The sequence below is a fragment of the Salvelinus namaycush genome, chromosome 5 (genome assembly GCF_016432855.1).
Source record: "Salvelinus namaycush isolate Seneca chromosome 5, SaNama_1.0, whole genome shotgun sequence".
Lineage (NCBI taxonomy): Eukaryota > Metazoa > Chordata > Actinopteri > Salmoniformes > Salmonidae > Salvelinus > Salvelinus namaycush.
This window is the reverse complement of record NC_052311.1, coordinates 67403719-67417947: the sequence shown is the minus strand read 5'-3', so window position 1 is coordinate 67417947 and position 14229 is coordinate 67403719. Positions and strand designations below refer to the sequence as shown.

General features: G+C 44.1%; 2 protein-coding genes across 3 annotated transcripts; one reads left to right on the top strand and one right to left on the bottom strand.

Moving 5' to 3' along the window:
• Positions 1 to 332: 332 nt before the first annotated feature.
• Positions 333 to 8803, bottom strand: LOC120048796 (restin homolog). Of its 2 annotated transcripts, none has more exons than XM_038995021.1 (5): positions 8615 to 8803; positions 4672 to 4972; positions 2440 to 2494; positions 1872 to 1989; positions 333 to 1686 (listed from the first exon to the last, which is right to left on the bottom strand). In XM_038995021.1, the coding sequence occupies exons 1-5, from the start codon at positions 8665 to 8667 to the stop codon at positions 1653 to 1655; spliced, it is 561 nt and encodes a 186-aa protein (XP_038850949.1). In that variant the 5' UTR covers positions 8668 to 8803; the 3' UTR covers positions 333 to 1652. The 2 variants fall into 2 exon arrangements, with proteins under 2 accessions (XP_038850949.1, XP_038850951.1); XM_038995023.1 differs by having other exon boundaries at positions 4672 to 4969; positions 8615 to 8798.
• An 80-nt stretch (positions 8804 to 8883) lies between these two features.
• On the top strand, positions 8884 to 13845 carry LOC120048795 (pollen-specific leucine-rich repeat extensin-like protein 1). Its single transcript, XM_038995020.1, has 5 exons — positions 8884 to 9501; positions 9585 to 9639; positions 12494 to 12608; positions 12737 to 12966; positions 13384 to 13845. The coding sequence occupies exons 1-4, from the start codon at positions 9202 to 9204 to the stop codon at positions 12954 to 12956; spliced, it is 690 nt and encodes a 229-aa protein (XP_038850948.1). The 5' UTR covers positions 8884 to 9201; the 3' UTR covers positions 12957 to 12966; positions 13384 to 13845.
• Positions 13846 to 14229: the final 384 nt, after the last annotated feature.

Below are 14229 nucleotides of genomic sequence, written 5' to 3'. Positions count from 1 at the left end.
GAGGTAGCACTGTACATAAACAAAACACATAATTGGTTAACAAACAGGTCTCCTTGTCAACAGCAAGCAAGACCAAAAACATCTACCGATACACAGTCTGGCATTTGTCCATTAAGTAGAACTCTCTACTGGTCATTTGCTTCAGTCTTTGAGGAGTAATTATGTAACATATGAGCTCACTACATTTAACATACTGTATTGTAGCTCACAATGACAGGTCCAATCTCTCTAGCCATATCTGGGACACTTGGTCATGCAGGGTTGGAGATTCTAACACAGCCTGAGAAAGTACCTGGAATTTCCAGATAAACAACAAGGAGAGCAGTCGTTGATAATATCAATCAGATCAATCCAGTTTAATACAATCCTTCAGGGAGACACCTCCAGAACAGAAGCATAGAAAATGTCCAACGGGGCTCTTGGAGACAGAACCTTCATATTCTAATCAGACAGTACCAAATGTTCTCTAAAACATCAACCAGAGAGGCTTGGAGTCAATACAAAGACAGTGACTTTGCCGGCTGCTACAGAATCACACAGTGTTCATAATGTCATCAATACAATAATAATCAGTGTGTTCTCGGTCCTTGTACCTTCAGTAGCTCAGGTCTAGTGACCATCAACCCATACAAAAGTGTGTCACAAATAGAACATTGGAAATCATGTGTATTATAGAAACGGAAAACATATAAATATGCTAATCATTGTGTTAATTACTGTTAACTGAATATTCACTTTATTCATCTTAAATTTTCCCAATACCCACATGCACGCACACAGGGCAATGTTATACTCTGATTAACGCACACCACACCCAAATGCAATAAAGGTCAATCATAAATCTATACACAATAAAGGTAATTCATACATCTATGCACTATAAAGGTCAATCATACATCTATGCACTATAAAGGTCAATCATACATCTATGCACTATAAAGGTCAATCATACATCTATGCACTATAAAGGTCAATCATACATCTATGCACTATAAAGGTCAATCATACATCTATGCACTATAAAGGTCAATCATACATCTATGCACTATAAAGGTCCTTCATAGATCTATGCACTATAAAGGTCAATCATACATCTATGCACTATAAAGGTCAATCATACATCTATGCACTATAAAGGTCCTTCATAGATCTATGCACTATAAAGGTCAATCATACATCTATGCATAATACATATTTAATAGACAATTGAACCAGATGGGCATGCACCTGCACACTTCTCTAGAACTCTTCTCTAGAACCTTTGCAACATTCAGAAGTCACCTCAGAGACACCTTGCTCCATCTCTGAGGGAATTAGCCCTAACCTCTTTCAGTCATTCCTACATTAATGTATTGTACCATAGGATGAAACTCACTAATTAAATAATGTAATGTCTCCCTTCCTTACCTGCATACATAAACTAACAGTGTACTGTATGTAATGAAGACATGACATTCAGACTGGGTTTTCCAAACCCTTCTTGTTTTTTATTTTCCTGAGTATTGAGAGGTACAGTGAAGTGAAGGTGGTTGTAGGTGGTGAATGTTATGAGCTGCACAACGATGATGTGTATGGGTGTGTGTGCATCACGGCAAGTATGAGGGAGGGAGTGAGTGAGGGAGGGATGGAGGCTGATAGTGTAGTCCAAGTCTTCATTTTGGGGCCTCTGTGATTCCACACAGCTTCCTGCAAAACAACAAAGAAAACAACAACCATTAGTTATCAATAGCATGTGAGCACCCAGTAACCACAGAACTACATGACACACAGTACACCGTGACCATAGAAGTCTTTCATAATGGTGACCACAAGACTGTGTTACTGGGTGTGTGTGAGTGTGCTTGAATGTCTGGGTGTGTATCTGCTCTTACCGTCCTTCCTCATTGGTCTGGTCCACAAACGCACACAGTGCCTTGTCCCGCTCCAGAATCTGCTGTTTCAACGCCTGGATCTCCTCCTGAGCTTTCTTCTTCTGTGCTTCTTGTTCATCTAGAGGGGGAGCGAGGGATAATGAGAGAGGGGTGGAAAGCAGGAGGGTAGGAAAAAAGACAGAAGGAAATGGGTAGATAAGGAGGAAAGGGTATTGAGAGAGAGGAGAGGAAGGAGGAGAGAAAGACATGGAGGGAAATGGGGAGGGCAGGAAAAAATGTATTGAGAGAGAGAAAGGTTGTGAGGTCTGGGGTCCGGGGTCCGGTCAACAACCAAGAATTCACAAAATGGGACAAACACCAAATTGAGACTCTGCATGCAGAATTCTGCAAAAATATCCCCCGTGTAAAATGTAAAACACCAAATAATGCATGCAGAGCAGAATTAGGCTGATACCCACTAATGATCAAAATCCAGAAAAGAGACGTTAAATTCTACAACCATATAAAAGGGAGCAATTCATGACTGAGCTGACGGTCTCCCATCACTGCAGTAAAATAGCCATCGTACCTTTAACTTTCTGAAGGGCCGCCGACGCGTCAGTCTTCTTTTTCTCCGCATCGGCCTGAGGAGAAAAAAAGAGGGGAGATGAGGAAGATGAGGACCGGTATTTGAAGCATTGTGGGCCTTATCTAGCTAGGCCTTATTAAGGGCTACATAAGGCATACAATGAGTCCTTCATAATATGCACTTTGTTTAAAGTGTGACTAATCATTTTTGTGACTAATAAGTGAGAACAAAATGTAATTCCTGACTGATCACTGCTAAGAGAATACCTGGCAGAATTCCTCTCACATGCCACTCAACACAAAACATACAGTACCTTCAGAAAGTATTCACACCCCTTGACTTTTTCCACATTTTGTTGTGATACAATCCCTGAGCGGTTTCCTTCCTCAACCGCCACTGAGGACGCCTGTATCTTTGTAGTGACTGGGTGTATTGATATTGATATAAAATGTAATTAATAACTTCACCACGCTCAAAGGTGTGATACCAAAAGGTGTCCTTCTTTGCGAGGCACTGGAAAACCTCCTTGGTCTTTGTGGTTGAATCTGTGCTTGAAATTCACTGCTGGACTGAGGGACCTTACAAATAATTGTATGTGTAGGGTACTTAGATGGGGTAATCATTATGTGGGGTAATCATGTTAAACACTTGTGGCACACAGAGTGAGTCCATGCAACTTATTATGTGACCTGTTAATCCTTTAGAGTTGATTCAATCTAATTATCATAATATAAAAAATCCCCATCAAAATCTGTCTGTTTAAGATAGAGATACTGTATGGGCTGTGTCTCAATCCACTGCATCCACCTTGCACATTTGCAGTGGAAAGTGGCAGAGCTACAATGCTGTTTGTCAGATCAGCATACATCATACATCGTCTCCTCACGAAAACTTCTGTAGTGTCCGAACAAGTGTCATGGGGCTCATCTGAACGTAACCCTGTAACAGGTCAAAAAATGAATGGAAGTATGGAAGTAGTTTTGTGCCAAAAAATGGTTTATTTCCTGAGCTTTCTTATATCTCCTAGATATAGGACAGACACATCAAAACCTTATTCCTTATTATTTATTTTTTGACTGTCTGTTTTACCATTTATGAATTTATGAATATATTTTTCTTTATATACCTAAAGGTATAAACAATTCCAAACAAATAGCTAAATAATCCATGGTATGGCCATCTTAAAATTTTTACTCCTCAATTTATTTGGGCTTGCCATAACAAAGGTGCTGAATACTTATTGACTCAAGACATTTCAGCTTTTCATTTTTTATATATTTTTTACAATTTCAGAACACATAATACCACTTTGACATTTTGAGGTATTGTGTGTAGATCAGTGACACAAAATCTCAATTGAATCCATTTTAACTTTAGGTTGTAAAACAACAAAAAGTGAAGGAGTGTGAATTCTTTCTGAAGGCACTGTAATACATCCCATGTCAGTTTACCTTCTAGTGTGTGTAATCTGCCACAGTGGTGAATGATGTGCTGATGTGCTAATCAGATCAAGTTGCCCTCTAGTATGAAACACAAAACATTAACACACCTCACCTGATATACACCTCTACATGTAAAAATGTACGTATTACCTTGACTAACCTGTACCCCCGCCCATTGACTTGGTACCGGTACAACCTGTATATAGCCTCGTTATTGTTATGTCATTTTCTTGTGTTACTTTTGATAAAACATTTTTACTTGAGTTTATTGAGTAAATATTTTCTTAACTCTATTTCTTGAACTGCATTGTTGGTTAAGGGCTTATAAGTAAGCATTTCACGGTAAGGTCTACTACACCTGTTGTATTTGGCGCACGTGACAAATTCCATTTGATTTGATGGTGATCGGTGAATACAGGGCCCTTACATGAGGGTTAGGAGGACTAATGAATCTACAGAAAATAAGTCAACTGACCATCATCATATCCAACACTCCCACTGTAAGTGAATTTGACCTATAAACATCACAAGCCAGTCTGTTGCCAATGGTTTCACAATGGATAGGAAGATTGTTTTAGTGCTGCCTTTGTTTCAGTGTTCTAATTCCTAATTCTCTGGTTCTGTGTCTCTGGTGAGACTTGGTACAGGCATTCTGTTAATGGATTATTATAGATCATAACACGACTATAAACAGTTCTCTATGTAGCAGGTGTCTGTTTGCATAATGTGTGTGTGTGTGTGTGTGTGTGTGTGTGTGTGTGTGCGTGTGTGGGTGTGTGTGTGGGCCTACCTTCTCTGTATGACAGGTCTTTAGACTCTTGTCCGCCTCGCCTGTGGCTTTAGCAGACTGCTCCTTCTTCTTAGTCAGCTCGTCTCTCTTGGTGTTGATGGGCTCCAGCTCACCATTCAGCTTCTGGATCTTCATCTTGACCTGGACGATGTCGTTCTCCTTCTGCTTGACCTGAGAGGAGCTCTCCAGAGCGCGGGCTTTAAGACCCCGCAGAGTCAGCTCCTGGCGGACTGCCTGGTACATCAACACCACCATCACACCCACGGCCAGGAACACTAGCGCAGACACAGCCCGCATACTGCTGGGACAGGACAGAGAGAAGGAATGAGGTAGAGAAAGAGAGAGGGAGGAAGAGATGAGGCTCAAGTCAGGTCCAGTTTGTCTTTCTTGGCTGCTGTCTTGATCGGTCACTCCTCAACCATCCCCGTAGTCAGCCTGTGTGTGTTGGAGAGTGTGTGTGTTCACATTCCCTCCCTCTGGTTGCTGATGGCAGTCTGTCCACCTGTAACCGGTTCGTCCTGCTAGGCGGAATGTTTGGTAGACAAAGCGAAATCTACTTCCTTGTTTAACTACCACACTCCCACCGCTTTTATCTCCCTCCCTCCCCACTTCTCTCTCCCTCCCTTCCTCTCTTGCTCTCTCACCTTCTGTTTCAGAGGTCATGGTTAACAGATATGCTCTCTCTCTATTGTTTATCTATCTCTTTCATTTGCATTTAATTTCTCCTCCCTCTTCCTCTTAGAGGGTACACAGACAACCAGAGATTATGAAATTGTTCCATGTAGTAAGTCATCATTTAGGGTGCAGTGTGTGCAATGGGGAGATTTAAGATCATTAAAGTTCATATTCAGTTTAGAGTCATTAACACAATGTTTAGCATATTAGTATATATTATGTTCCTTCTGTAAAACACATGATTTCCAGTGTATGTGACACTCAAGGTGCGGGTTGATGGTCACTAGACTTGATACTGAATGTTATGGATTATTCTCATATCTGTTGATAGTGATTAACGCCAGACTGGATGTACAAGGACCGAGGACACACTGATTATTCATATTGTATTGATGACATTGTGTTAACACTGTATGATTCTGTAGAGCTAGCAAAGTAGCAGCCTTTTGTTTTGACTTCCTACCAGCCTCACGGGCTGGTGTTTACTCTGGTGCTGTCTGATAAGGATATAAAGGGCCTGTCTCCAAGAGGCCGGTGTTTACTCTGGTGCTGTCTGATTAGGATATAAAGGGCCTGTCTCCAAGAGGCTGGTGTTTACTCTGGTGCTGTCTGATAAGGATATAAAGGGCCTGTCTCCAAGAGGCCGGTGTTTACTCTGGTGCTGTCTGATTAGGATATAAAGGGCCTGTCTCCAAGAGGCTGGTGTTTACTCTGGTGCTGTCTGATTAGGATATAAAGGGCCTGTCTCCAAGATGCTGGTGTTTACTCTGGTGCTGTCTGATAAGGATATAGAGGGCCTGTCTCCAAAAGGCTGGTGTTTACTCTGGTGCTGTCTGATTAGGATATAAAGGGCCTGTCTCCAAGAGGCCGGTGTTTACTCTGGTGCTGTCTGATAAGGATATAGAGGGCCTGTCTCCAAGAGGCTGGTGTTTACTCTGGTGCTGTCTGATAAGGATATAAAGGGCCTGTCTCCAAAAGGCTGGTGTTTACTCTGGTGCTGTCTGATAAGGATATAGAGGGCCTGTCTCCAAGAGGCTGGTGTTTACTCTGGTGCTGTCTGATAAGGATATAGAGGGCCTGTCTCCAAAAGGCTGGTGTTTACTCTGGTGCTGTCTGATTAGGATATAAAGGGCCTGTCTCCAAGAGGCTGGTGTTTACTCTGGTGCTGTCTGATAAGGATATAAAGGGCCTGTCTCCAAGAGGCTGGTGTTTACTCGGGTGCTGTCTGATTAGGATATAAAGGGCCTGTCTCCAAGAGGCTGGTGTTTACTCTGGTGCTGTCTGATTAGGATATAAAGGGCCTGTCTCCAAAAGGCTGGTGTTTACTCTGGTGCTGTCTGATTAGGATATAAAGGGCCTGTCTCCAAGAGGCTGGTGTTTACTCTGGTGCTGTCTGATTAGGATATAAAGGGCCTGTCTCCAAAAGGCTGGTGTTTACTCTGGTGCTGTCTGATTAGGATATAAAGGGCCTGTCTCCAAGAGGCTGGTGTTTACTCTGGTGCTGTCTGATAAGGATATAGAGGGCCTGTCTCCAAGAGGCTGGTGTTTACTCTGGTGCTGTCTGATTAGGATATAAAGGGCCTGTCTCCAAAAGGCTGGTGTTTACTCTGGTGCTGTCTGATAAAGATATAGAGGGCCTGTCTCCAAGAGGCTGGTGTTTACTCTGGTGCTGTCTGATAAGGATATAGAGGGCCTGTCTCCAAGAGGCTGGTGTTTACTCTGGTGCTGTCTGATAAGGATATAGAGGGCCTGTCTCCAAGAGGCCGGTGTTTACTCTGGTGCTGTCTGATTACAATATAAAGGGCCTGTCTCCAAGAGGCTGGTGTTTACTCTGGTGCTGTCTGATTAGGATATAAAGGGCCTGTCTCCAAGAGGCCGATGTTTACTCTGGTGCTGTCTGATTAGGATATAAAGGGCCTGTCTCCAAGAGGCTGGTGTTTACTTTGGTGCTGTCTGATTAGGATATAAAGGGCCTGTCTCCAAAAGGCTGGTGTTTACTCTGGTGCTGTCTGATTAGGATATAAAGGGCCTGTCTCCAAGAGGCTGGTGTTTACTTTGGTGCTGTCTGATTAGGATATAAAGGGCCTGTCTCCAAAAGGCTGGTGTTTACTCTGGTGCTGTCTGATTAGGATATAAAGGGCCTGTCTCCAAGAGGCTGGTGTTTACTCTGGTGCTGTCTGATAAGGATATAGAGGGCCTGTCTCCAAGAGGCTGGTGTTTACTCTGGTGCTGTCTGATTAGGATATAAAGGGCCTGTCTCCAAGAGGCTGGTGTTTACTCTGGTGCTGTCTGATTACGATATAAAGGGCCTGTCTCCAAGAGGCTGGTGTTTACTCTGGTGCTGTCTGATAAGGATATAAAGGGCCTGTCTCCAAAAGGCCGGTGTTTACTCTGGTGCTGTCTGATTACGATATAAAGGGCCTGTCTCCAAGAGGCCAGTAAGACATTGGGATAATTTGAGTGGGAAGGGGAAAGCAACCGACTGTAGACAAAAGTCGAAGAGTGAAGTTGGGGGAGGTGCATCTGTGACAGCCGAAAGTCAGACACTGATGTGGTTTTCCAACAGCAAGGCTCAGTGCAACATGGCAGTGTTCCCATTGTTTATAAAAGTTGTTCTTTATTATGTCAAAATAAACAGGTCTCCAACCCGCATATCACACACTCACAAACTGAAAATATACAGTGCATTCGGAAAGTATTCAGACCCCTTGACTTTTTCCAATTTTTGTTACGTTACAGCCTTATTCTAATATAGATTACTTTTTTTTTTCTCCAATTCATCAATAAGCATGCACCCTGTAAGGAAGTCCAGGATCCAGTTGCAGAGGGAGGTGTTTAGTCCCAGGGTCCTTAGCTTGGTACATTTATATATTTCCTTAAATATTTTTTACAACGGCGGGGGAGTTCCACGATGGAGGCGCAAGTGGCTTCAACACAGCGCCCCATGTCTGTCATCTACTGTATATAAATTATTGGTTGTAACGTAATGCACCAGATAAGATTTTTTTATTGACTTTACCAACGATTTTGCTCTGCTTTTTGTTTTACTGTAAATTCCTAGTTACTTGACAAGTTACTGGAAACATAGCTAGTGTGGCCTTACCTCAAACTGGCAGAGCTTTATCGGTTAATAGGTTTGTCATGACTAAATGTTTATACTAGAACTAAATCAAAGGTAGCCGTAGCCTATAGGCTAGGGCGTGTTATAATAAATTATGATATCATTCCTAATTCGAGTTCCGCATGTTATACAGTATTATCACGTTACCTTTTTACGTTTATATTCCCTTGAATTCCGGAGTGCTGATGACCATTTTGCATTCATCCACTTACTTCCGCGTAGCAGTGCAAGGTATGCTAGTGCTATCTGGGAGCCTTGGGACGTCCATACCCTAAATCCTAACCTTAAACCCTACCCTTACTCTAACCTTAACCATAATCCTTACCTAACCTTAAGCATTATTAACCATTTTAAATGTCAACTTCAAAGGGAAGTAGGTCCGTCCCAAGGATCCCAGATAGCATGGACCGTGACAGGTGGGCGGGCACGGGGATGGTTTTGGTGAAGCGCTCTCCAAAAGAAAAAAGAGGAAGAAGAAGTGCGTTCTCCGCGGAGTCGACAGAAGCAGATGTTTCTGTTTTTCAGGGATATAGTGGATATAGTATTTTCAACCTGACTTCCGTTTCACCTGAAAACTGAAGCACGGACTCCGCTCAAGTACAGTGTGTGGCCACCTGTCCTTTTACACTCCATTGGTACTTCCGCTGTAAGTCTGCGAGGACGTCGTCAACACTTCTGCCGAGCAGTCGACAGGGACCAGCGAAAACGACTGTTCCTTGGTCAAACTCCACGGCATGATGAAGACACAGGGTGTGTTGGTGGGGGTGTCTCTGCTGACTAGCGTAGCTCTGCTGGGACTGATAAACGTGCGGCGGAAAGAAGAGATGAAGGAGCAGAAACATGTATCGTTCGAGACGATTAAACTGCGTGTGACCAGAGACGTACTGGGAGAGTACCAACACGAGGTGATCAGAGCCCACAACCTGCTGGACAAGACCAAGGCTCAGGTGGATACTCTGGGGTCAGAACTCACCCCACTGCAGGCTGCAGAGGCCAGGAAGAAGAGTGAACTGGAGGCATGCCAGGGAGAAAAGGTAAGGAATGAGGGGTATGTCTGGGGTTTAGTGTACACAATTGATTTCCTGTGTGTGTGTGTGTTCTCTCTCTCCTGTCACAGAAACATGTCGCTGATGAGGTGGGGGCCGTTGAGGCAGAGAACAGTAACTCCAAAAGTGAGTGTTTAAACACCTGAAACTCCATGGTTACATCAACACTGTTCTGAAAGGATCTTAGCCTTATTACTGATACGACAATGATAACATGTATGATCGTTCACTGCTCCTCAATGAAGTGGACGTCGATTAAGACAGCTCCCCGCACCTCTGATTCAGAGGGGTTGGGTTAAATGCAGAAGACACATTTCAGTTGAATGCATTCAGTTGTGTAACTAGCTAGGTGTCCCCTTTCACAGTGAACTATAACTTAAAAACAGGTTTAAAACTGGTCCATGACCAGTTCTAGGTGCAAGCTTTGTTTTCTCTTCTAAATATTTTGGTGGATGAAAGAGACATCTTGTGGTGGAATAAGCTCATTGCAGGTCGCTGGGATTAAGAGTAGTGTTAGTAGTATTCTGTATATGCGACTGGTCTTATTGAATATGTTTTATTCACTAACCTGTCTTCTAGTATCCCCCTGTCTCTGTCCTGTAGCCTCTAGCTCCGTGTTCTGTCTCTGTCCTGTAGCCTCTAGCTCCGTGTTCTGTCTCTGTCCTGTAGCTTCTAGCTCCATGTTCTGTCTCTGTCCTGTAGCCTCTAAGCTCCATGTTCTGTCTCTGTCCTGTAGCCTCTAAGCTCCATGTTCTGTCTCTGTCCTGTAGCCTCTAAGCTCCATGTTCTGTCTCTGTCCAGTAGCCTCTAGCTCCGTGTTCTGTCTCTGTCCTGTAGCCTCTAAGCTCCATGTTCTGTCTCTGTCCTGTAGCCTCTAAGCTCCATGTTCTGTCTCTGTCCTGTAGCCTCTAAGCTCCATGTTCTGTCTCTGTCCTGTAGCCTCTAAGCTCCATGTTCTGTCTCTGTCCTGTAGCCTCTAGCTCCATGTTCTGTCTCTGTCCTGTAGCCTCTAAGCTCCATGTTCTGTCTCTGTCCTGTAGCCTCTAAGCTCCATGTTCTGTCTCTGTCCTGTAGCCTCTAAGCTCCATGTTCTGTCTCTGTCCAGTAGCCTCTAGCTCCGTGTTCTGTCTCTGTCCTGTAGCCTCTAAGCTCCATGTTCTGTCTCTGTCCTGTAGCCTCTAAGCTCCATGTTCTGTCTCTGTCCTGTAGCCTCTAAGCTCCATGTTCTGTCTCTGTCCTGTAGCCTCTAAGCTCCATGTTCTGTCTCTGTCCTGTAGCCTCTAGCTCCATGTTCTGTCTCTGTCCTGTAGCCTCTAAGCTCCATGTTCTGTCTCTGTCCTGTAGCCTCTAAGCTCCATGTTCTGTCTCTGTCCTGTAGCCTCTAAGCTCCATGTTCTGTCTCTGTCCTGTAGCCTCTAAGCTCCATGTTCTGTCTCTGTCCTGTAGCCTCTAGCTCCATGTTCTGTCTCTGTCCTGTAGCCTCTAAGCTCCATGTTCTGTCTCTGTCCTGTAGCCTCTAAGCTCCATGTTCTGTCTCTGTCCTGTAGCCTCTAAGCTCCATGTTCTGTCTCTGTCCTGTAGCCTCTAAGCTCCGTGTTCTGTCTCTGTCCTGTAGCCTCTAAGCTCCGTGTTCTGTCTCTGTCCTGTAGCCTCTAAGCTCCGTGTTCTGTCTCTGTCCTGTAGCCTCTAAGCTCCATGTTCTGTCTCTGTCCTGTAGCTTCTAGCTCTGTGTTCTGTCTCTGTCCTGTAGCTTCTAGCTCCGTGTTCTGTCTCTGTCCTGTAGCCTCTAGCTCCGTGTTCTGTCTCTGTCCTGTAGCCTCTAGCTCCGTGTTCTGTCTCTGTCCTGTAGCCTCTAAGCTCCGTGTTCTGTCTCTGTCCTGTAGCCTCTAGCTCCGTGTTCTGTCTCTGTCCTGTAGCCTCTAGCTCCGTGTTCTGTCTCTGTCCTGTAGCCTCTAGCTCCGTGTTCTGTCTCTGTCCTGTAGCCTCTAAGCTCCATGTTCTGTCTCTGTCCTGTAGCCTCTAGCTCTGTGTTCTGTCTCTGTCCTGTAGCCTCTAAGCTCCATGTTCTGTCTCTGTCCTGTAGCCTCTAAGCTCCATGTTCTGTCTCTGTCCTGTAGCCTCTAGCTCCGTGTTCTGTCTCTGTCCTGTAGCCTCTAAGCTCCATGTTCTGTCTCTGTCCTGTAGCCTCTAGCTCCGTGTTCTGTCTCTGTCCTGTAGCCTCTAAGCTCCGTGTTCTGTCTCTGTCCTGTAGCCTCTAGCTCCGTGTTCTGTCTCTGTCCTGTAGCCTCTAAGCTCCATGTTCTGTCTCTGTCCTGTAGCCTCTAGCTCTGTGTTCTGTCTCTGTCCTGTAGCCTCTAGCTCTGTGTTCTGTCTCTGTCCTGTAGCCTCTAGCTCTGTGTTCTGTCTCTGTCCTGTAGCCTCTAAGCTCCATGTTCTGTCTCTGTCCTGTAGCCTCTAAGCTCCATGTTCTGTCTCTGTCCTGTAGCCTCTAGCTCCGTGTTCTGTCTCTGTCCTGTAGCCTCTAAGCTCCATGTTCTGTCTCTGTCCTGTAGCCTCTAGCTCCGTGTTCTGTCTCTGTCCTGTAGCCTCTAAGCTCCGTGTTCTGTCTCTGTCCTGTAGCCTCTAAGCTCCATGTTCTGTCTCTGTCCTGTAGCCTCTAGCTCCATGTTCTGTCTCTGTCCTGTAGCCTCTAGCTCTGTGTTCTGTCTCTGTCCTGTAGCCTCTAGCTCTGTGTTCTGTCTCTGTCCTGTAGCCTCTAAGCTCCATGTTCTGTCTCTGTCCTGTAGCCTCTAGCTCCGTGTTCTGTCTCTGTCCTGTAGCCTCTAAGCTCCATGTTCTGTCTCTGTCCTGTAGCCTCTAAGCTCCATGTTCTGTCTCTGTCCTGTAGCCTCTAAGCTCCATGTTCTGTCTCTGTCCTGTAGCCTCTAAGCTCCATGTTGTGTCCTGTAGCATCTAACCCCCTCTCTGTCTGGTCCTGTAGCCGAGTTTGAGAAGCAAAAGGCTGCCTGGGTAGCAGAGATGATGTCTCTCAAACAGCAGGTGGAGCAGCGCAGCAAAGTGTGTGTCTTTGTGAAGAAGGACTCTGTAGAGGGAAGGTAAGAGACTGGGACTGGAGCCCTGAACATGGAAAACCTCTATACATGTCCATCTGTATGTATAACTGTACACCACAGGTATATGGACACTTGCACACATTAGCTCTATCTGTCTCTGACTCCCAAAGGAAACTGTGTGGGGATGAACCGCCTAAACAAGAGGCCGCTCCAAAACCAGATGCCCCCAAACCAGAAGAATCCAAACCAGATGCTCCCAAACCTGATTCTCCTAAAGAAGCCCCTAAACAAGAGGCTGCCCCCAAACCAGATTCTCCTAAAGAAGCCCCTAAACAAGAGGCTGCCCCCAAACCAGAAGAACCCAAACCTGAGGCCCCAAAGATGAGATGAGCAGAGCTGGGTATCTTTTGTTCTGTCTTTTTCTGTTAGCATTCCACTGATTGGTATTCTCTTGATAGCATTAGGAAAAAGCTTATAGCAGACTCAAAAAAGACTCAAAAACACCATCATAAAAAAAGGCTTCTATCATGAAAAAGGATAGTATTTCAGTCAAATACAGTGTCACTATCTTTTGAGTCTTGCTGTCTGGGACCGTATTAGAGTTGACTGTAGTGTCAGTATGATGTTGTTAACCAGCTTTATGATGTCCTAGTTATTATCCCCATCTCCCATTGTTGACAGAGGTGTGTGCATGACAGATGTATTATCCACCTTCTCTGGAACAATGTCTCATCTGTCTATCAGGATGTTGGTTGTATTTTCCTTTATTGTGTGAAGGATGACTGACTCTTTCATTTTGACCTTTGTTTGTTTTTAGGGTGGGCGACGAGAACGGGAAGAGCAACATGGAATCAAAGAAAAGACATAAGGAAGGCGGATGAAAAATGGAGACCTTCTGCAGGACATTTCTCTGTTTCTTTTTAAACTCGTTAGAACTTGTCCTTCATGCTACTTTAGAGTGTCTATTAACTACCATCTAACATGAGTGGATATTGAATAGTTTTTGTTAACCTTGTCCATTCCTCTCTCTCAGTATGACCCTCCCTCAGGGGGTGTTTGTGTGTGATTTGAACAAATGTGTATGTGCCACCAGTATCGACCAATCGGAAAGTCCAGAGCCTCTCTCTGTCACTCCTCATCATCCTCACTCTGTTACCCCGGTGACGGTATTATGCAGTGGTGGCGACCATAGCATTGACCAATCAAAAGTCGTGGATTAAACTAACTGTTATTTCTGTTAGTCTGATTCTGATGTAATAAAGCTTAACCCTAAAGGAAAGTTTTGAATGTGGATTTTATTAACTATTGATACAGAACCATTTCATATTTAATGTGAGCACAAACATTGGCATTGTTTACTGTATGTTCTGATTCCCTCCATCTTTAAACATTTCAAGACAAATAACTAATAACAGCTGCTGGAGATCTGTTAGAGTATCACAATGATGTAAAACTCATATAGAATGAAGTCACCTCAAATTATTGGCACCCTTGATAAAGATGAGCAAAAAGTACTATATAATAAATATTACAAATATTGACCTATTGTATAGTGTGTGCTCAAATAAATAAAATCTTTATAGTAATACAATTGCTCAGAGAAAAATATTTTGTTGAACAAGTTTTTTTATTTTTTTTATCTCAAAGACAAGTGTCAAAGTTA

Coding starts and splice junctions, on each gene's coding strand:
- LOC120048796 (XM_038995021.1), bottom strand. CDS start 8,667: ATGCAAAATGGTCATCAGCACTCCGGAATTCAAGGGAATATAAACGTA. Junction 4,973..8,614: donor GGGAATATAAACGTAAAAAG/GTAACGTGATAA, acceptor GTCCTGTCCCAG/CAGTATGCGGGCTGTGTCTG. Junction 1,687..1,871: donor CAGACCAATGAGGAAGGACG/GTAAGAGCAGAT, acceptor GTTGTTTTGCAG/GAAGCTGTGTGGAATCACAG.
- LOC120048795 (XM_038995020.1), top strand. CDS start 9,202: ATGATGAAGACACAGGGTGTGTTGGTGGGGGTGTCTCTGCTGACTAGC. Junction 9,502..9,584: donor AGGCATGCCAGGGAGAAAAG/GTAAGGAATGAG, acceptor CTCCTGTCACAG/AAACATGTCGCTGATGAGGT. Junction 9,640..12,493: donor AGAGAACAGTAACTCCAAAA/GTGAGTGTTTAA, acceptor CTGGTCCTGTAG/CCGAGTTTGAGAAGCAAAAG.